Genomic DNA, 22,005 nt, shown 5'->3' with positions numbered 1-22,005 from the left:
GTGTTAGAATCAAATGCTGCTACTGTGCTTAAATTGCAGCAAATTGTGTAAAAATGTGATGATCTGTCATGTACTTTGATAAACACTAAATCAATGCACATCCAGTTGTCAGCATGTTTTTACCATTACACCAACATTTTATTATGTGTTATTTTGGCTCATATGATAATGCTATCAATATGCAAAACATGGTACATGGAAACTGACCTTTGTAAAGGGCAATTAGGCAAATGTTTATGCAAACAGTCAACAAAAATTATAACATACTGGCCTAATGCAGGCAGACTGTTAACACTACTGGTAATCCTGGCTTGGGCTAGGAAGCTTTGCAAAAAAAATCATCCAAATAAAACCTCAGGCATGTACATCGGTGTCCTATATTTGCTTTCATGATTTTTCTCAATACCATGGTAATCTGCCAGTTAATCACACCTAAAGATATTTCCCCATAACAGATTAAAGATTTTCTTCTGCTACAAGAAACTACCAGACACTTGTAGAACAGTAACAGTAAATATTACTTTATGTAAGAAGAATCAACATAATATGCAGTGATTTACAATAAACAGGGAGTACGAATTACAAACTTACATACAAATTCTGGTATAAAGAAGATGATCAGTAGATGAGTTTGAATAGTGTTTTTTTTTTTTTTTTTTGGGGGGGGGGGGGCTTTTTAAAATATATTTGAAGGTGTGGACAAATCTTTTAAGGCAGGGAGGAGTGCATACAAGCTTGAGTTTTATAATAAGATAGGAAATGGTAGGTAGGAGGAGTAGACTAGCTGCAGCATTCAAGATTAATTGTAAAGGTGAGGGTCTTGTAAGATAGATGACAGATAAACCTCCACACAAGAATATGACTTAACTACTAGCACAGATAGAAAGGGCTGAAAAGCTGGCAATGTTTTAGTAATGGGAGATTTTAACTACGGTGACACTGACTGGAGTATGGACACTACAGGTACAGCAAAAGGGCAGAAATTTATGAATTTATTACAAAATAATTTTGTGGTAAAGTTTATAGAAGCCCCAACTAGAAATGATACTATGCTGGACCTAGTTTTTTCTAACAATGCAGGGCCTATAATGTGCATATAAAAGTGAATCTGGGTAGCAGTGACCATACTATGATTTAATTTAATGTAAGCAGGAAGCAAATACAGGAAACAGAAAACATTAAATTTTGAAAGAGCAAAGTTTCCATTATTAAGGGCAACACTCTGTGACATGGACAGCACTAGGTCCCAAGTTCGAATGTCGGTCAGGACACTGTCTGCATGGAGATTGCACGTTCTACCTGTATTTCCAGGTAGACTGGTTTTATCCCACATTCCAAAAACATGCAGTCATGGGTTTGGATGTATGTGAGATTTGCATCCAGAAAATTAGCATTCTTTACAATAGGTTCAACAACGGCAGATATTAAACAGAAAAATAAAACAGTATCCAAGCTATACATTGTCAGAAAAAAAAAACAAGTTTGGCAAAATTTTTTGCTCATAACTTCTAGAGTAGAAATAAATTACCTCAAACTGAATGAGTACCACACCAGTCTCAAGGCCTTTAGTGAGCTGCTCCATTGACCCTTGCAGTGTGTCACAATATTCAGTGGGAAGAATTATTGGTTGAAGAATTTGCGTATCTGTCTCATCTTCTGATTTTATCTCACCAAAAGGCTTCACAACTTTACAAAAAATGAATATTGTTATTTGCTTACAAAAAAAGGAAAGTCTTTACACAAAATACATACATACATCTCATAATTATGTTAGACAAATCCGCATCAAAATGATGGACCAGAGCCAAATACATTTATGGGCTTCTGAAAAAAAACTACCAATTAATGCACAAAAGTTAACATCTTGATCATTTGATAATAACAAATAAGTTTACTGGAAAACAAATCTTTTAGAAAATCGTAAATAATGCAATTGAAATAGTCTTTATTCTCTCTGTCATTATGCAACACAGCAACCTGATATATACTGACAACATTCTACTTGTCTGGTAGTGGATATCTACTGCTGAAATATAGTCCTGCTCAAAAGTTTACATATTCTTGACAGAATTTGAAAATTGTTTACCATGTTTGTACCAATGTGTACCAATGTCACAAGAGTATGAGATCAAAATTGATCTTTGGGGGCACAAACAGACTTTATGTTTGGAGAAGCATACAAGCCCAAATCCAATCATTTACCTAGAAGATGGGCATGAAGCACATTTAGACTTTCAACATGACAATGGTCCAAAACAGAAGAACAAGTTGACCCTTTAGTGACTTCAGACAAGCAAAAGTTGTATTATAATAATATTCATCTTTTTATCTTCAAAGTTATTAGCTTTATATTTAGTATTGCACCTACCCTTATAGCCAGAGAATTAAGTAATGTAGAACGTCAAAGAGTGGTGGACAGTTATCTGAATGGAAGTGATGCCTTCCAGATAGAAATGGTTTTGGGTTGTAATCGTACAAACATAACTAAATTAATAAGGCCTATGAATCTTCCGGTAGAGTGGAAAAATTACCAAGAGGAGGTCTGAGAAATTCAAAATTGGATGAAGCCGATAAGGAGGAGCTACGCAAGTTAATGTCCGAAGACTGCGGAATAAGCCTCAGAGAAATGAAGGATCAATTATTTGCCAAATTTGGAATTAATGTATCTATTTCAACAATAGATAGATGCATTGATAAATTCCAACGGTCATTAAAAAAGTACTTCTTTAATTCTTGCAAGGCGCAGTGATTCCCACTCTCTTCAAAAATGGCTTAGCAATGCTAACAAAATCCTTGATCTCATTGCTAAGATGGAAAAAACATCTACTTTCTTGATGAAGTTGGTTTTAACATCTCAATGAGAACCAAAAGAGGAAGATCTCCTATTGGACAAAGGGCAGCGCATGTTGTGGCTGGAGTCAGTGTGGCTGATTTCAGAAATCAGGAACCCTCCACTTTATGTCATAAGCACAAGCATTTAATAATGAAGCATTCCTCAATTTTATTGATGAGGTTTTGAATGTTTTTAGTAAAAAGAGAGTTCAGCATGCCATCCTCATTTTGGATAATGTCTCCTTTCATAAAACTAGCCAGGTAAAGAGCTTGGTTGGAAGTAAGGGACACCAACTTTTATTTTTACCAAAATACTCTCCATTTCTTATTCCTGTTGAGAACATGTTTTCTAAATGGAAATAAGTAGTAAGAAGAAATAGGCTAATTAATTTGGGTGCTTTATTAGAAAGCACCATTAGTATATATAGTGTATTTTTAACAATAAGCGAGCAGGATTGCTCAAATTATTATACAAAAATGTTTCACTTTTTGCCTAAATACCTAAAATGAGAAAGCATTAATGATTAATAAATCATTTATTTATTACATATTTGCATTTGTTTCTTGAGAAAAACGTTTATGGTAAAAATATTGTTATGTTTAATTTTTTAATAAATTTATTGATTTATGAATAATTATGAGGTCTAAATTTTTTTGTGAAGTTTGGTTGCAAAAGTGTGAAGTTTGAATGCAAAAGTGTGACGATAAAATGAGAAACCCTGTAATATGCTAATGTAGTTTCCACGTTGATTATAGGAAAGCAACATACACGCAATTTAGGCACAAAACTACTGGCTAGGAAGCTGACGCTGTGCTGTATTGGCCAGTTTAAACAAAAGACAAAAATGAAAACAATAAGGTTTTATTTATTGTTTTTATCAAGTGGCTATAAAGTAGTAGCATAGCATGCATAAAAATCAGGAACAGAAATTTTACAAGTTTAAAATCATGAACCACATTCTTTGGTAGTTTTAAAACAAAAACAAAGCTTAACCACATGAACAAAAACAAAAGCTGGAAAACCTAAAACAGTTTATTTATTAAACTTGGAATATAGTTGTAGAGTAGAATAGCTGTTAAATGCACTCCAAAACTAACTCAATGTAGTGTTGTTCTAAGAAACAGAATTGCTTCTGCCAAAATCCTCTTTCATATAAGCTCCTAAATCTGACATGATTATTTTTGGAGCTGAAAATAGTCTTTCAACACTGACTTGGGTGGGTGGCATAACTGTTACAGTTCTAGCCACATCACTAATAATCTGGGGATAAACAAGGATGGCTTCTTCTACAATCAACTTTGATGAGCGATCATACTTTTCTATTTAAAATTATTTTTAAATGCTTTAAAAAAACTGCTGCTGGAATCTCTTTATTTGGACATTTTCTGGTCGTTTATCTTTCACGCATATGCAATGTCCCTTTACTGTTGAAAGTTCCAATTTGTCCACGTAGGAATCAAACTTTAATTCTTCATTTGAAGAGGATGAGAGTTACCAGTGCTTATAGCCTCATCCAGTGGTGGTGTTTCAGGTAGTAATCCCTTCATGCGAACTGCTACATCATAGAGGGCCTTTTTTGCAGTATCAGTCTGGTCATCGCTCAAAAAAATTTGTCTCATTGGATCAACATAAATAGCAGCTAACAAGATTTCATTATCCAGTAAGAGATTCTCTCTTTTCTTCATTGAAAATACAATACCATCAGCTATAAACCCTCCACTTTTGTTCAGGTAATATATCAAGCGCTTCCATTTCAAGAAGAATTTAACGGTGTTAAATCTTCGGATTGCAAACTCTGGGTGACAGTAAAGGGGTTAGAAAGTAGATTTTTCGGTGCTTTTACTTGTGTCCACTGGCTTTAAGTTAATACAACATTTTCATTGTCCAGTTTAACAAGAAAGTCTTTTAGTTCAAGCAAACGCTTTACCATCAAAATAGGGCTTTGTGTTGTTTGACTCCTTTTCCTGCACGTCTTTTCAAAATGGCATCTGTTTTAGGGGCTCTGGCTGCAACAGTTACTTGCCTCAATTTGCCAACTAGAGTAGCAGCATGACCATCGTTCAATCCATCTCTTATTGCAGAGTATGAACAGCACAACGCATATGTTGAGTAGTAGTACTTTAGATGCTTCTTCAACAATGTTATCCAAAATGTCACTATTCTCTTCCCTTTCACATTACTTGCAGAACTGTCTTCTTTGAATATCTGTCTTGTCACTTTCTTCATCTACTTTATTCATTTTCTCAATTGTGCTCAACATATTGGAAGTATTATCTGTCACAATACATAGAATCTGTTCCTTTTGAATTTCAAATTTTCTAGAACTTCCTCCACTAACTTCTGAAGATAGTCACTGGTGTGATGTGCCTGGGTGTCCTTTAGTCCCAAGGTTCGCATTATTGTTTTATTATTTTCATCAACAAATCTAACATTAATAGCAAAATAATTGACTCTGTGACGTGTGCATGCATCCATTTTTATGAATACAAAAATGTCACTTTAGACCTTTTCGTAGTTCTTCCCTTTTACATTTGGCCTGTTCAAATATAGGTTTCCTTATACTTTCTCTTTTCAGAGAAACACAAGATTTTTTTAGCCATTTCTCCATTTAAACCTAAAAAGGCTGGCTCTAATAATATTAGGGTGTTTGGTCTGATTACTCATGATTTCTTACTAAATATTCCACATCTTATAAATACTCATTGTGTCCTGTAAACTTACAAGCACATATAAATTATCAGTAAATTCCTAGGTAATGATTCTCTGATTTAAATACAATATTTTTGCTATTTGGAATCCATTTATGTGATGGCTGGTCATACTGACCAGTAGAAATGTGTGAGGGGGAGTGCAACAGTCACTGATAAAGCAGGAACATGTTGAAGTTGTTTGTATACAAGAGCAAATTTAGTTTTGAGAGTTCTGTGAAGCTAGACTAAACAGCTAACAGGTATGTACAAGTATCATTAGGTGTCTGGGTTTTGTTTTATAGCAATTTTTAAAAATAATAGGGGGAATATGTTTTTTGCTCTAATTTCTGCATGTAATGTTTGCTACTGTTGCAGTACTACCTTGCACAGTAATAAAGTATACTGAAAAAATAAAAGTTAAAAAAATACTTATTACAATAGTGTAATAAAATGCATCATGAAATCATATCAGGAACATTTTAGTTGAAGTTAAACCCAGTATTACAAAAGTATCAGAAAACTTACCTTTTCGTCTAACCAGTAGAGCAAGTTCTCTTGTATGAGATTCTCGGCTGGCTTTAATAAACATAACCACCTGATCATGTGTATGCTCCGAGATGTCACGACCATTGATCAGAACAATCTGGTCCCCTTCCATAAGCTTAGGAACGCACCTGTCTGCCTAAAAACAAACAATCAAGGAAGCACAACCTAATGTTATATTCGGAGAGTGCAAAGAAATTTTTATTATGTATACCCACAACATTTTTTAAGAAACCAGCTTGATGAAAAAAAAATACTGTTGCTTTTACAGCATATAAATGCTTTTACCACTGGTAATACCAACATTATTTTTTCCCTGTTTGCTTGCATCAGGTTTTCCATATATATATATATATATATATATATATATATATATATATATATATATATATATAAACTATTATATTTTGTATTGTACTTAATTTCTGTTCATAAGCAAGGAATTTATTAAAGAGCCCAAACAATCATTCAACTACAATAATAACACAATTAAATATATCTTAACATTTATTTCAATTTAATTTATAATGAGGTTTCTATCCAGCAATTACGGAAAACAATATTTTTGTTCCTTGGAATGCATTTAGATATATTTAATAAAGATGTGTATAAAGTAATGGTGTGTGGTGGCATAGCAAACAGAACGTATTAATTCAGTTCAGATGAGCCAGAACAATTATAAGTAATTGCTGATTGGCTATATTAATTTTTACTTCCCCTTTTTATCATATACCACTACAATAACTAATAAAATTAAATCAAAAATGAATGTATTCAGTTTTATGTTGCAGTGGTAAAAACATGCTTAAGCAGTTCAAGAAGAATTCCAATTTGACTAGCAATTCAAAAAATTTCAGCACTAAAAAGTGATTATCAGGTTCTTTTGGGGGTTTTACCATCTCCAATAGGAAAATGTAAACCAGTGGAACACAGAATATTGGTTGCTGCAATTTTCTCAACAACACATCCTAAAATGGCCAGCCTTATGGTTCAATTTTGTATTGCATTGATTTCCTTGTGTTTTAACAGCCTGTGACACCAGCATTTTAGCAAATCATCCAAAGTCAATGCAAAAAGCACAACAGTAAAGTCCTGCTCATGCTAGTGAAATTAGTATAATTCTAGAATAATAATGAAAAGTGCACTAAACCTGTTCCAAACCAAACAAAAATATTAAAAGCACATTTCAGTAACAGAACAAAAATTTCTGTTTAATTTTTTTAATGAGTTAACAAGCTCATGTATAAGATAGGTCAGAAAAAAGAATAATTTTTATAACCTTTCAATTCACAATATGATGGTTGGACCCATTTTAGCAATAGTAGTAACCCAATTCTAGTTAACAGGAAAAAAGTTGTAATTGTATGTAGGCTTTTTTTTTATTTAGCAGGGATGATGTGAAGTAAGATAAAATGGCTTAATTAGCATGGACAGGTTAAACTAGATTAAATTTAACCATGCTCTATTTTAAAGGCAAAAGGCCTATTCACACTAAAGACACTTCGCACTATCTTTTGCCAATGCAATGCACAGAGCATTCATATTTTAATTGTCACCCTAACACACATACTGTATACATAAAAATGGACCTAACCAACAGCAGAATGGCAGTGCAGATAATAAGGCATATAACACAGTATTAACATATGTTGTGGTAACAGATGGAAAATGTCAATTACTGCAAAGTGATAATGTAAATGTATCATTAAAAATCCCACACCTTCAAATGAATTTTCACTTACTGGTGATCCAGGGGTAATTCTGGAAACAACTAGCTGCATTTTCTGATCAACACCACCCTGGAAGATTTTTTATAGTTCAGTACAAAGAAATTTATAAGAAAAATAGTCAACATTAAAATATTCAGCTTGCAAAATCTACATCTACATTTTCTCTAAGCAAACAAATGTGGTATTAGCCCTGCTCCTACCTCAGTGGGGTATACCCCCCTGCTCCAGAAGCTCAGGAGTAGCTAGAAGCCCTAAGAGAAGGTAGAAAAATAAGGATACTATTCTACAAGAAAACACAGAAAACAAGGATCTTTTTCTCCAATAAATCCTTTAAGATTTTGTCAAAGTATTAATTGGGAGAAAGAACAAAAGAAGGGCGTGTTTAAAAACAGTTTAAATGAGAGGAACAACAGCAATGCTTAACAAAACACCCCACAATCAAAGATCTCAGTATTATGTGGCCAAAACTAAGGCTATCAGTCAATGTGGTAAAACATGAAACCTAGCGAGATGCCCAGAAACTACCGGCAGCACACAAGGAGTGAACAGTGGTGGGGAGAGGTAAAGCCTGTCCTTTGAAGATAGTCTATTGATTTTAACCTCTCATACTTTTTCCAGATAAGTAGTTCTCATACTTTTACTGTTATGCGTCTCTTCTGGAAGCAGTCTAAATTTATTTCTCCCACCACATAACTTTAGAAATTTTGCTTAGTTAAAAAAAAGTTGCCTTGGATAGATAGTAAAACAATTTAATCATAAAAGCAGTATTTAATCATAAAATGCAGACTTTTTGTTTGACTGCATAATCAAATAAATACGTCAAACAGAATAATCCTGGTCTTACTTCATTACTACAGGTACTGGGTTACATATGAGATAGGCTGTAGATTTGTTCTTAAGTTGAATTTGTATGTAAGTCGGGAACATGTAGATAATTTTAATGAATGCAATGAGGACAGATGTTTGTCCCAACATATTATTAGGCAGCATGGTGTCAGTTTTTGTAAAAAAAAACCTCAGTTAATCAAAAACAAAGCAAAAAAAAAAATTTTTTTTGGAGCCTAGACATTTATTAAGTTTTGGAGCAAGCTGTGCATTTATATGCAAAAAGAAACAACTGCAGAGTTTGTTTTGGTCATTAAAGAGGTTGCAGAACTGCAAAAGACTTCTTCTGCAAGTCATGCAAACCGCTCCTCCCCCTCAAGCCTCGGTCTTGCACACAAACTAGCAGGGAAGCCCGTTCGTATATAAGAGTCGTCTTAACTCGGGGCCTACCTGTCTTTGAAAACTGTCTTTCACTTCTCAGCACAGGAGTGGACTTTTTAGAAAATGTGAAATAAACATCTGAGCAGGCAAAAGGAGGGGAAAGGAAACCGAGACTGGTGGGTGGAATAAATTTGCTGTAAGCACACCATAGATCTTTATTTCTGAGAGCAAACTTTTATTAGAGAGAATACAGTGGGCCTGATTTATTAAATCTCTCCAAGGCTGGAGAGGATAAACTTAAATTAGTGAACCTGGGTGATCCAGCAAATCCGAAATGGATTTCTTTAAGAAATTTGCTATTAGTTAGCAAATGTTTTCAATCATGAAACGGATCCATTCCAGGTTATTTGGATCACCCAGGTTCACTGAAAAAACGTGTATTCTCTCTGGTCTTGGAGAACTTTAATAAATCAGGGCTAGAGCAACATTTTGGGAAAACAAAGGATCTGCTAAAGGCATGTGACTGCACATATCTGATAAAAGAATTTAGTAGTAAAGCTAGACATAGGAAGGAAGTCTGTGCATGTGTTCCTTACTCTCACCAACCCACGGTAGCAGCTTCACAGAACAGACGCTTGCTGAGAGAGGACAGAAAGAAGCAATATAGCAGGTGAAGGACATGGGCTGTAATTGGTAGAGTGAAATTGGGGTATTGACATTTGTTACTTCTAACTTAATGTGTACAGGCCTAATTTATGAATTGTGTGGTTACATTAGCACAATGGCTTCACAATCCCTTGCCAGTTGGTGATGCACTGGGGAGGCAAAATAATGAGGAGACAGCTATGTGTGCATAATGATCACATGCATCAGCAGAAGGCTTTAAAGTTGGCATATTGGATTTTATTATAGCAGGACAGATTTTTTTTTTCATGTTTTTCAGACTGTAAAAGAAAAGGCAAACAATGAAATGGCATTTCAAACTCGTGCCATTATGACAGTTCGCTTGGAGAGGGAATCAATACCTTCACCTTATTATGTCCAAGTAAGTTCCACTTTTTAACTGCAGAAGGAGTCAAAGTACAACTACAGAAGACAACAAATGTTCCCTCCTCTGTATCCTCTAAGGCCAAAAGAAAAAGGGAGCAAAAGCAAAGTTGAGGGGACCAAGTAACCCCCAGAATGGCTTAGCTGTAAATAAAAGGTAAAATGCAATAAGGAAGCACAAACAGGAGGAATAATTAGCTAATACTCTGGTAAAAGAAGAAAGTAAGATTAGGATTGGTGGGGAACACTATAGCCATGACTCACAGGTGAGACAAAGAAAAGATAAAATATCCTTAGGTGAATCCTTTATGCAAGGTAAATCATACACAGTATATTTATAAGTCTGAGGGTCCAGTGCAACACTAACAAAAGAGTTGCATACATTGATTTTGACTTCTATAGTTCACCCAAGGTATTCTCGTAGGTACTTCTAAAGACTGGGCTAAAAACCCACTGGGTAAATGTGAATGAGAAATTCTGCATGTGGGATCCAGGACACTACAAAAGAGCTGGCAGAAACAGTCTTTATTGTAGGCATTACATTTTGTATTGATATGTTTCATGTTTTTAAGACTAATGTAATTTAATTGTATCCCCATTCAGTAAACAAACAAATATAGTATATTTTTAAAATATACAGTAGTATTTCACTGGTGGTAGTATTTTATTTTACCACTTCTCCTCAGCTGCTTCACCTTTGTCTGCCAATGAAAAATACCCAGTGCTTTTGGGGAGTCCTGACATGGTGCAGTACTCTGCTTGGCATGAGAACATTCAAATCTTGGAGTGGGAGATGTCACCACTGCTATGGAGATTTGATACTGAGTACTTTGGTACCAACTGAAACAGAAAAAAAAGTGCTAGGAAGCACCGAAGAGGTAAGCTAGTTTAGGGTTAAAAAGGTCCTGAACAAACACCTGAAACAAACATACAGCAAACTGCAGCACAATTTGGGAAATTAGCTGAGCTGTGTACTGAATTTGGGTCAGTGACTTTGTGTCTTTTTTGTAGCAGATAAGATTTTTGAAAAAAATTACAAGAACCATACAACACTTACATAGCATTTTCTAGATAAAAGCCTGTTCCTGTCGTGTCAACAAACAATCCTATGGCAAAGAATAGGGCCAGCAGGTGTAAATAGGAAAGTTGAACTGGCATTCAGGCAATTTAGAACTATCTACTTTATGTTACAGCTGGGTAGTTTTTCCTTTAGAGATTTACTTAAAGTATTTTTCAGAATTGTGAAACAAGTACAGCGGGAACTTTTGTTTTCAGATCTAGATTTGGACCGTTCTACTCAAATTTAGCTACTACTACTTTTACCTAAGTTTAGTTATTAAACTAAAAATTTTTTTTCTATTTATTGAGAACTTGTTGTATGGTGTTCCTATTTTTCTTGCAAATCAATGAAATTCTTTCAAAATTAATAATTTACCTGTGTCAAAACATTTATCTTTGGGAGAAAAAAAATGCATAATTTGTTTACAAAAAACAAATACAACTGTAAAAATGTGGAATACATTGAAACTAATACAATAATTACCTTCAAATTAAATCCAAATTTGCCCTCCTCATCTGGTGTAATACGAACCAAAAGCAAATCACCATTGGCAAATTCATTCTATTACATGAAAAAAATAATCAAAGTTAATGATTTTGTACAGTAAATTAAAGCTAAGCTTAGTTTTATAGTAATTAATCCTTTATCCTGTAAGTGTCAGTTCCTGCTAATTAGTGATTTTGAACTTCCAAACAGCTTTGTAGCGCTAATGACAGTTATCACCAGAGCAGAACCTAGGGAACAGCAAAATCTTTATTAAGCTGATTCACAGAGGTATAAAAATCATTCCCTAACTTTTACAATTACTTACTTCTCATTACCTGGTAGGGTACAAAAATGTTAAAACAAACGTATGACATACCACTTCTCTAACTCTGTAAAATTATATAGGACTATAAAAAGAAAAAGAAAATAAGCAGTTCATATTTTGGAGACCTATAAATATGAAGTCATTGATTTATGCTCTCCTTACTTTTTGCATTAAATTATATAAGAATGCATGGTAGTTATACAATTAGCTAAACTAGTCAGAGGCCTAAATAGATGGATTTGTACTTGACTAAATGCTGGTAGAGCATGTAAAAAAATTGCTTATGATCACATTATTGGACTTTTGGGACCCTTTGGATTCAGCCTGAAATAGAATTAGTAGTTGGCAACTTTCATTTGATCACCCAGCATCTATGAGGTTAGTCACAGAAATAGGATGACAGTTCTAGTATTGTCCATTTTAGTTATTGGGCACGTCATTGTGCAGGTTTATACACAAAACCTTGGTCACAGATCTCTGATGATGGTTGGATTGTGTCTGCATTTGAAACTTTATATGACATCTAATAAGTAATAAATGGAATATTATATGACTTGAACTAACTAAAACAAAACAATACAATTACTCTGGGTAATGTACCCTACACAGAGCTTCTGTAGTTAATCCTGATAATGTTTGTGTAAGATCCAAAGTGCTATGTTCTAGCCAAAAAGTAGTAAAAGATACTGAGGTATTTACCAATAAAAACTGCTATTCAAAGATTCAGTTAAGACTCATAAAGTTATTACTGATCATTGAATTCACTTGGCAAATATCCAAGCCAATTGCAAATGACACATTATTGAGTTGTCAAATGCAGAGCTGAAACTAGATTTCAATATTGCAAGGAAACTCACTAACTGCAAATAAATGACGGTAAAACCCAACTTAAAGGAAATCTAAAGTTATAATTATCACATAAAGGAAAAAAAACAGCAAACACACAGACATACATGAATATAATATATAACAGCGGTCGCCAAATGGTGGTCCGTAAAATAAATAGACTGCGGTGGTCCACAGCTCTGGCCAGTGCACCTCCAAGCAGGGTCAGGACAAGGGCCCCGCTGGTAGGGATGTACTGGCCAGAGCCACGGACCATGTCCGCCGTACAGATCACAAGCTCAGACCTGCGATGGGAGAGTGGGCAGGTTCTGGCATCATCACCTCACTATGGGGGAAGTTTCTTATCTTTGAGTGACACACGGCTCCTTGTGCATGCTCAGTCCGGAGCCTGTATATTTAGTAGTCTGTAGTTCTTAAAAGGTTGGCGACCACGGATATATACATATATTCAAAGTATGTACAGGGTGTTTTCTTCAATATCAACTTCCTGCCTGTAAGAAAACTACATTTTCCATGATGTACGTGTTTTCAGCACAATGTGGTGGCTACAAATTACGACATTCTCAACAAAGCATGCAATGTACCCACACACACTGAGGATATGCTGTTCTCTGCAAAGGATATATTTTATATATATGGGATAACCAAACATATTTTTTGGAATAACAGGGGGAAGGAATCCATCAATATAGCATTCAAATATATTTTTTGTTTGCTTTTGTATATAGTAATACTTTAAATCATAGGACATTTATCGTTTGTTAGAAAACCTTGCAACACTGTATTCAACTTAATGGTTATAGAGAAGTTTCTGTCATAAAGAAAAAATACATTTATTTACCTAATGTTCATGTGTAGCCAACAGCCATTTATATATTTGTTGTTTGACAGGTACAAGTAAAGTGTGAAGAGTCTCTATTCAGAATGCACCTATATGCATTATCATGACAATCAGCTGGTGATTAACTTTTCTTTGTGCTTTGAAACTCATGCAATACACACACCTTATCACAGTAGTACTGACTGGAATCATCTGTTGAATTTCCTTTCTTGATAGTCTCATAGGTTTCTAGAAACTTCTTATCCACTCCATCAAGTGGGTGAGATGATGAAGAGTGATTTGACAGTTCACTAGGAGAGTTAGGACATAAACCTTGCTGTTGCAGACTGTTTTCTTTTGGACTGTGTTCTAGTATGTTCCTTAAATACATATATAAAACATTTCAATATTAAACATATACAACAGAACATTCTTCTGCACATTTTTGTGAATTAATATTGAAACAAACTACGCTCTCCCTCTTCTAAAAATGATGTTTCTTATTAGACTGGCCTGGTTTCACAGATCAAGGGTTCTGACTTAACAAATTGACTTTATAATCTATGTGCCTATTATAGATCAGTAACTTTAAACAATAAAACCAGTGACAGTCAGACAGCAAGTATTCTCCAATTCAACTAATGACAACCTTACTATTATTGCTTAATACAAGGTTACCCTTTCCAACAGTATAATATATTACAGCTGTGAAATATGACATTGACATTGGGGAGGATACTTACTTTGGAGAATCCTGATCAGATGACCTAAATGAGAAAGAGGTAACAGTTAAAAATGTAGGTTGATAATAAGATGAAATGCAGTTAAAAATATGTATGTGTTAAATACAACTATTTTGCCCTATTATGGAAAATCTAAGAGTATTTATTGCTAGTCTACCTTCTAATCCTTGAGTTTTTATACCAGTAGAAAACTGCAAATAAACAATCTCTGATTTTATTTACGACATATCAATTATAGCTGCATTATAACATTCTCTGTATCAGCAGTTCAATAATTGTATCCATTGCAATCACAACAATAGTGTTTGGCTATTTTAAAAAAGGCTGTTATGGTTCTGATCTCTTTCTCAGCCTGCTGACTGGACAATGAAAGAGCACCAGAACTTTGAAGATATTAGGCTAATTTCCAAGATTTAACTGAAGGTATATGATTACTGGTACTGATGATAGTACTGAATTTTTAAATATAATTGTACACTGTTTAAAATAACTGTCAATTGTTTTGGTGTGTTAGCTTCTTTAACTAAGTCTACTGGTATAGGAGATTGGGATTGTGTGTAATTAATATAAAAATTCAAGTGTTTGTAGAAGTTGCCCATAATAAATAAATAAATATATATATACACACACACACACATATATACAGTGGTACCTCGGTATAAGTCTGCTTTGGAATAAGTCCAACTTGGTATAAGTCCAGTTTGGACGACAAAAATTTTGGTTGGTATACAACCTTTGCTTGGTATACAACCTTTGTGCTAGAACTTGTATGGGTCAAAATGAGTCATAACGCCACGCGCTACCCTTATTTATCTCTCTTGAGACAAAGCCACGACTGCCCACGAGCGTCAGTACGGCAGGTGCTACCATTCAGCCAACCCGCGCTCTAACTCTCTGTGAATTACATAACATCTCCTCCTTCTCCCTTCTCAGCACCATCCTAGTAGGAACTCAAATCTTCTCAGCAAAGTAAAAGGAGGTTAAATTTTCATTTATTTAATCTAATTTCTTTTATATTTATGTATTTTAGTATTAAGCAGTGTTTAAATTATTTTATACAACCCCATCAATGTATAATATGCCAATAACAAAAGTTTTTTTTTAATGGGAACGTATTAAAAATTTTCATTTTAGATATTATGGGAAATTTTTGTTTGGTATAAGTCCTGTTTGGTAAAGGTCCAAAGATCTGGAACAGTTTAAGGACTTATACCAAGGTATATATATATATATATATATATATATATATATACACACACACACACACACACACGCATACAGTAAATTTTAAAAACCGTGACTGCAGAATTCATTAATCAAACATGTACTGTAAGTGAATCAATCACTGCAATATACACCTGTAGTGAATAATACATACATGCTATAAATATGCCCCTTGTTCATTTTTTATGCACATATAGAATACAGATCATGATTATTTAAACATTTGTCTGAAGTTCTACTTATGTAATATTAATATTATTTTATATTTTTTAAAATAATATGTATATTATTTTAAAAACAAGTCCTTATGAAGCCCAAAATGGTTTCATAATTTATTTCTTGCAAGTATTATCTGACAAGTACTTCATTCCTTTATGACAAGATTGCTCAATGCCTCTTCAAGCACATTCATTGCGTATCAGAACATTATGTACACTATGACCTGAGCAGGCACACAGTGAATAACAATCAACATGTGTATTGAAGCCCAGAAATAATAGCCCTAGGAAGACTTTTGTCCCAGGTGATTAATTCTGTAGAATGTTCAGAACTCCCTGAACTTACAGAGACACCAATAAAAAAAAATCCAGTGTGAGAAGCAAAAAAAAAAAAAACAGCTTGTAAAAGGTCATATAAATAACATTTTGTCTTTTATATGAGAACTTTATGCACTCGACATTTTAGAAGCCTGTCATTCAGTTAAGATTTTTATTTAAATAGTATGGTAAATAACTGTATACCATACACCACAAGGGTGAAAAAAAGATGCAGATAAGTAAAAGTCCTTCCAGTTATTGAACTAATTTTTCAAGGAAAGTAATACTTCCTCTGTTCTAAAGTTATGTGGGTACATTGTTCCTTTTAAAAAAAATCAGATAGAAGCTTTACAAGCTTTAAACCTTAAAATACCAAATACCGATAAACTACAGTGCAAATAATAGGAAACCTTTTGCCATTGAAGCTGTGCCATTAAACATACTACACTCAACTTCTTTAATTTTTAAAAACAGAAGAAATTGACCTGGAACTACAAGTTAAATCCAGAGTTATTCTGTTGCAGCCAACATCTGTTTTCTCTGTTAGAGTTGGACAGGATACTCATGACACTTGCTAGGTAAAACCTGTTTGATCAAATCATACCACACTGAATCTAGATGGTACAGTAGCAGCTATTTTTCACCTTTGGCTGTGTGAGAATGGTTTCAAGAATCAATTTCTGTAAAATGAGTGACTTCTGGTTTGTTTACATTAGTAGAATCTGTCACTGACCCCTACAAAATGATTGATTAGTAACTCATTTAATCACTAAGCAAGTCAATGTCAGATTCTACAAATGTAAACAAACTGGCTAGTACTGTATTCATATATTGCCTGCCTGACAATCTTTCATTGTAATGATAGGAGTTGGCAACTTGGAATGCAGTTTTGATGACTGAATTCATCATGCTTGTGGTTTAACAATGCTGATTGCCATAACTGATGATATATTTATTACTGGGGACAGAAATAAAGGTATTTTTAAACAAATTAAGCATGTAAAGTTTTTTGTTTTGTTTTCAAATAGGTCCGTTCCCACAAACTCCACAACCATTTAAGGATATATTGTGTCTTTACCTCAAATTATGGATGCTGTCACTGTTGGGGGTAGGCAAGGGGCCTAGTATGATTAGGAAGGGGGGAGGGCCTTATGCTTGCTACCTTTTCCTGTCCAGACAGGTTCTTTGGCTGGAAAATGGCTTTAGTAATTGGAGAGATACAACTTTATTTTCCTTAATAAAATTATAAAATATAACCAATGAAATACTGAGCCTTGTTAAGCTACATATTTTTAGCTTTAAATAAAAGAAGCACATTAAAATACATATTCCCCACTTTAAACCAGAGAATAGTTTAAATATTTTACAAGGTGAAGTATAGAGGAATATTAGGGGAACTTTTAAAACAAATCTATATTCATAAAGTCAAAAAAAGAAAAAATTGTACAGAAAAGCACTTTTCCGCTGAAGAGAAGATGTTTGGGGAACCCTGTATTGGATACTATTTTGATATATTAGCAAAACAACGATCAGTATCACCTGTTCTTTTCTGCAGTAAAGACCTGCCTGATCACAAATTGTCCAGGAAAATTTAAAAAAAAGTATTGTATGATTAAATATTCCCTCCATGTAAGGGCACATTCAGTACATGCAACTGTTCTAAGGGTTAGCACAAGATAATATACTTTAAAACAGGTGCAGCACAGTGTTTTGTTGGAAGAAAAAAAAAACAAAAAAAAAAAACACATTAACATTTAATACTCCACTATGACAGGTACATTAAAGCCTATTAACATTTAAAGTCTATTACCATAAAACTTAAGTAGTCATCCTAGACCTAATACATACATTTCTAAAAACAAGCTCTTGTAATACCTTCCAATAATAATCGAATAACTTCCATACTATAACCTTTTACCTTACTCAAATACCAAACCCTAACACGTAACCTCTCTTCGGCTGGAAACTCAACTGGGAGCCTCTATTCATTAAAAAAGACATGCTATTCAAAACACACATAATATACACTAAACATTTTTTGAAGAGATGGCTGTTAAGTGTTTTATGCATTTTGTCTATCAATAGGAAGTTTGCTACTATATTATGATATTAAATATGCTTTTAGATATTAGGAAGGTGGTAGATGGTAGATGTAAAAAAAACACGCGCAGAAAACAGCAGCAGAGCATCTTACACTATAATACTATTAAAAATCATTTACAGATAAAGCAAAGAACTATAGTTTAAATATAGACTAAACTCTAATAAAACAAGCCAGAGTAATTCAAGCAGAGTGCAATATTTTCAGTAAACCATTTAAATGAAAATTACCATTCCTTATGCTATCTAACAAATCCTTTGCATATAGTAGATTGCAAACTCTAGTCAAAACCCTCTATCAATCCCTATGCATATTTTCTTTATAAATTCTCCTGTGTATTTCCTCGCATGCAAGGGTTCATAGGTACTCTTGTGCTCACAGCTTCCTAGCTGTATATCTAAATCTTGTCACAATCAAAGACACTGGGCCTCTGACTGCTATTCCAACTGATGTTCAACTGAGAATTTCAGTGCTGCACAATCTGAATTGCTGTATTTGCAGAATTGCTGAATTGTGTTTGAAAAAAGTACCCCTTTTAGTTAATGATTCTATTTTTCTATTGAAGGTTTATATTTCGCATTGGTACTGGTATTGCATTGGTACATATTATTAGCTATAATTTTTTACCTATTATTGGATTTAATAGGGTTTTAAATAAATTCACAGGCAAAATAGGAAACCCCCCTTAATGATCCAGTACATGGTGCTACTAAAACAAAATTACCACTGTATCTGTGTTGCCACTTTATTACAATAACCTCAATTAATTTCCCTTTGTTGGCCCTGTTTCTATAAAAACTACACTAAGATAGAAGATATAAATTGAGCGACTTATCTACAGTACAATTAGGTTATACCACAGCTCCTTCTAGAGTTTAACTTGTACTTTGCAATGTGTGGATAAACATGCTTGAACTAAATTAATAAATGCATATTAATTTTCCCTTTTATAATAAAACTAGCATATAATTGTGATTTTCAGTTTTTAATTTTAGGTGTACATTTTACCTTGGAATCTTACTCCCTCTTTCTTGTCCATTTTACACCTGTCTAGAGATATGTCTTAGTACTTTAGAAAGCAATTGATGTTGTAAGATTGCAACCAATAATTTGGTGCCTAAAATGTCAGATTCAAAGTGCCTCTCGCACTTTTCAATCCCCTCACTATCTCTCTTAATAGTCTGTTACTGAGTCTGGGGACTATTCCCAAACACTGTCACGCAAAGCAATAAGTTGGACATTAGTATTAGCATATTCCATATTCCATATTCATACATACTACTTTAATCCATAGATTTTTTATCCTATGAAAAACCTTTAAAGCTTGCAAAATCCTTTGTCTATTCTAGCCAATCTGCTGCTTGAAATCAACATGCCAGTGGTCTCAGAAGCCTTTGTTAGGCATTAGTTGAGTTAGAGGTTCTCATTTGAGAAAATCATGTCAACATCTTCTTTAACTGGAATAATTAATTGTCTGAGATAGTCATGTTTTATGATTACTGGATATTCGTAAAAACTATATAACTTAACTAAATGCAAATAAGCTGTGGCCTTATGAAATTACCTCGCAATATATAATTAGCTTAGCCTAATTAATGAAGTAAAAATGAAGCTTTGTTGAGTTTAACCTTCCAAACACATTAGTTCCCCATATTTGTATGCAATCTTTTTGTTCAACCCACTGAATTAAAGCTGAAAGTCTGCAGTTCAACTGCATCTGAGTTGTTTCATTTAAAATTAATTGTGGTAATGTACAGAATCAACATTCGAAAAAAGTTGTCTCTGTACAAATATTTATGGACTTAACTGTATTTATAAAATGAAGACTTTGTGTAAGAATGACAGAGAAAACAATCTGCACATGCCTGCTTTGGGGGCTTCTGTTCTGAAAGAACTCTGAATCGCTGTCTTTTGAGGTTGGTGAACCTTTGTATGTGTAAAATACATCTTCTGTCTCCGTTACATAGGTCATTTCATTGGCAAGATTGTCAGCAGATGAATGTTGTGGTTTCCTAATGACATGACGCAACCTAGGGCTTCGCCTGTGGAAGATATTTAAAACAAATCATTATATTTAATGTTTTTTACCATAATGTTAACTACACAATGTAACTATATCAAATTATTTTACTGATATATAGAAGTCATCATGGTTGAAAAGTTTGATGAGCAAAGAAAAAGGTATTTACCTCAATACTAAATTCCAGGCAAGAAGCCAAATACACCACTGATATACATGCATTTGACACTACTCACAAAAAGATATTGTAATCCTTTGCAACCAAAACAAAAAAACAAAATCTTTATACTTTTCCTATTTGTATGTTTCCTTTATTTGTTTTGGACAGACAGCCAAAAATGGTATCACTAAGGAAGCTCAGGGCAGTGGGCACCAACCTTTCTCACAGCAGGGCCTGGGATAAAATTTTGCCACAGCCCAGGGGGTATTAACATGTCAATACAACCTAACAAAGCTTTATATTTAGGTAACCTTTCAGCTGAATAATACTACAGTATTTTAATATTGAAGCACGTTTTCCCGCATTAAAGAAAAGAGTCTAATATTTACAGCTTACACTGCTCTGCTATTTTCAGTATCTCTGCCTCCTATCAGCACACTAGCTGACAATATCAGAGACGTGTAAGAGAGCTAGAAAGCAGACAGGTTGCTGAGCTGCAGTGAATTCTAAGAGCTGCTGAGAAGTCTAAGCCTTTCATACACTGCTCCGCTATTGTTAGCAGCTCCTGCTTCTTGTCATCACACTGTCACTAGCTGCAGAACAGTGTATGGAGGGCCGCCTGCGCTACCACTTGTCTCCTGCTGTCACACTGAATAGCCACAGAGCAGTGTAAAGAGGGCTACCAACACTTCCGCTGTCATCTGCGGCCCCAAATTCCTGCTTTCTGTCATCTGCGGCCCCAACTCAACAGGCACAGACCAGCACTGGTTGGGGATTTCTGGCTAAGGTGAATGTACATCAAAATGTCACATAATCTCTGATCTGTTTGAAAACTGTCTTTTCTCACTTTCTGCACTTTCTGTGCAACCCATGCTGACAACATAAATGAGCTGGCAAATGTTGTGCCATGAAATTCATCTTACCTTGCTAAAAAGCTGTAACCTTGGAGAATCAAAATTTGCACTTCGACTTCTTCCAATAGTTTTAGTCAAAATGGCAAACTATAGGTTATGTAATAATTTCCTATAAATAACTTCTTCATTTTAAAATATGAGCTTCAGCAAAGTATTCTTACCAGTTTGGAGTTACTGGAGGAGAGCGAGAAGGAAGACTTTTAGTCTCAAGGTGTTCTACAGAGACAGACCTTCTTAAATCTGTGTTCCATACCATGCCACCCATCACTTTTCTGCAGAGCTGGCTGCTGGCAGACCTACAATTGCAATAAGAAATGTGTAAGTTATAAATATTTTAGAACTGTAACTATACTAGTATTGTAAAATGCACTGTTGGTATCTCTTTTTTTTGACTGTCGTTGTGGTGACAAAAAAAGTTTAAATAAATAACTTTGAAGTTTTGGCAATAAAAATATAGACAATGGAACTTAGCCTCTTGGATGCAAACACAATCTTTAAATTGGAGAAAGAATTGTTAACTCATATTATACACATTGGACTTATATTTATAGAAAATGGATGTTTGCAAATCTTTGGGAAACAAATACTGTAAAAAGCTGGTGGTTGCCTTTGGTGGTCACACAGGGATAGATGTGTATTTTTTGTAGCATTCAGCTCCAAAAACACCTGACCTGTCATGCTGCAATGCTCCAGTGGAGGAGGACATGTATCCTGCCTGAGT

General features: G+C 34.3%; 1 protein-coding gene across 1 annotated transcript in view; it reads right to left on the bottom strand.

The window, feature by feature from the left end:
* The window catches only part of PTPN3 (protein tyrosine phosphatase non-receptor type 3), a 101,950-nt gene that overhangs the window by 21,026 nt on the left and 58,919 nt on the right, over nucleotides 1–22,005 (bottom strand). The window contains exons 13-20 of the mRNA XM_072411911.1: nucleotides 21,446–21,580; nucleotides 20,056–20,232; nucleotides 14,330–14,353; nucleotides 13,771–13,966; nucleotides 11,593–11,670; nucleotides 7,809–7,865; nucleotides 6,049–6,205; nucleotides 1,529–1,686 (exon numbers count right to left, since the gene is read on the bottom strand). Coding sequence (XP_072268012.1) covers nucleotides 1,529–1,686; nucleotides 6,049–6,205; nucleotides 7,809–7,865; nucleotides 11,593–11,670; nucleotides 13,771–13,966; nucleotides 14,330–14,353; nucleotides 20,056–20,232; nucleotides 21,446–21,580 — 982 coding nt within the window. The remainder of the gene's footprint in view (nucleotides 1–1,528; nucleotides 1,687–6,048; nucleotides 6,206–7,808; nucleotides 7,866–11,592; nucleotides 11,671–13,770; nucleotides 13,967–14,329; nucleotides 14,354–20,055; nucleotides 20,233–21,445; nucleotides 21,581–22,005) is intronic.

This window comes from Pyxicephalus adspersus, chromosome 5 (assembly GCF_032062135.1).
Source record: "Pyxicephalus adspersus chromosome 5, UCB_Pads_2.0, whole genome shotgun sequence".
Taxonomy (NCBI): domain Eukaryota; kingdom Metazoa; phylum Chordata; class Amphibia; order Anura; family Pyxicephalidae; genus Pyxicephalus; species Pyxicephalus adspersus.
This window is presented reverse-complemented; position numbering and strand designations above follow the sequence as displayed.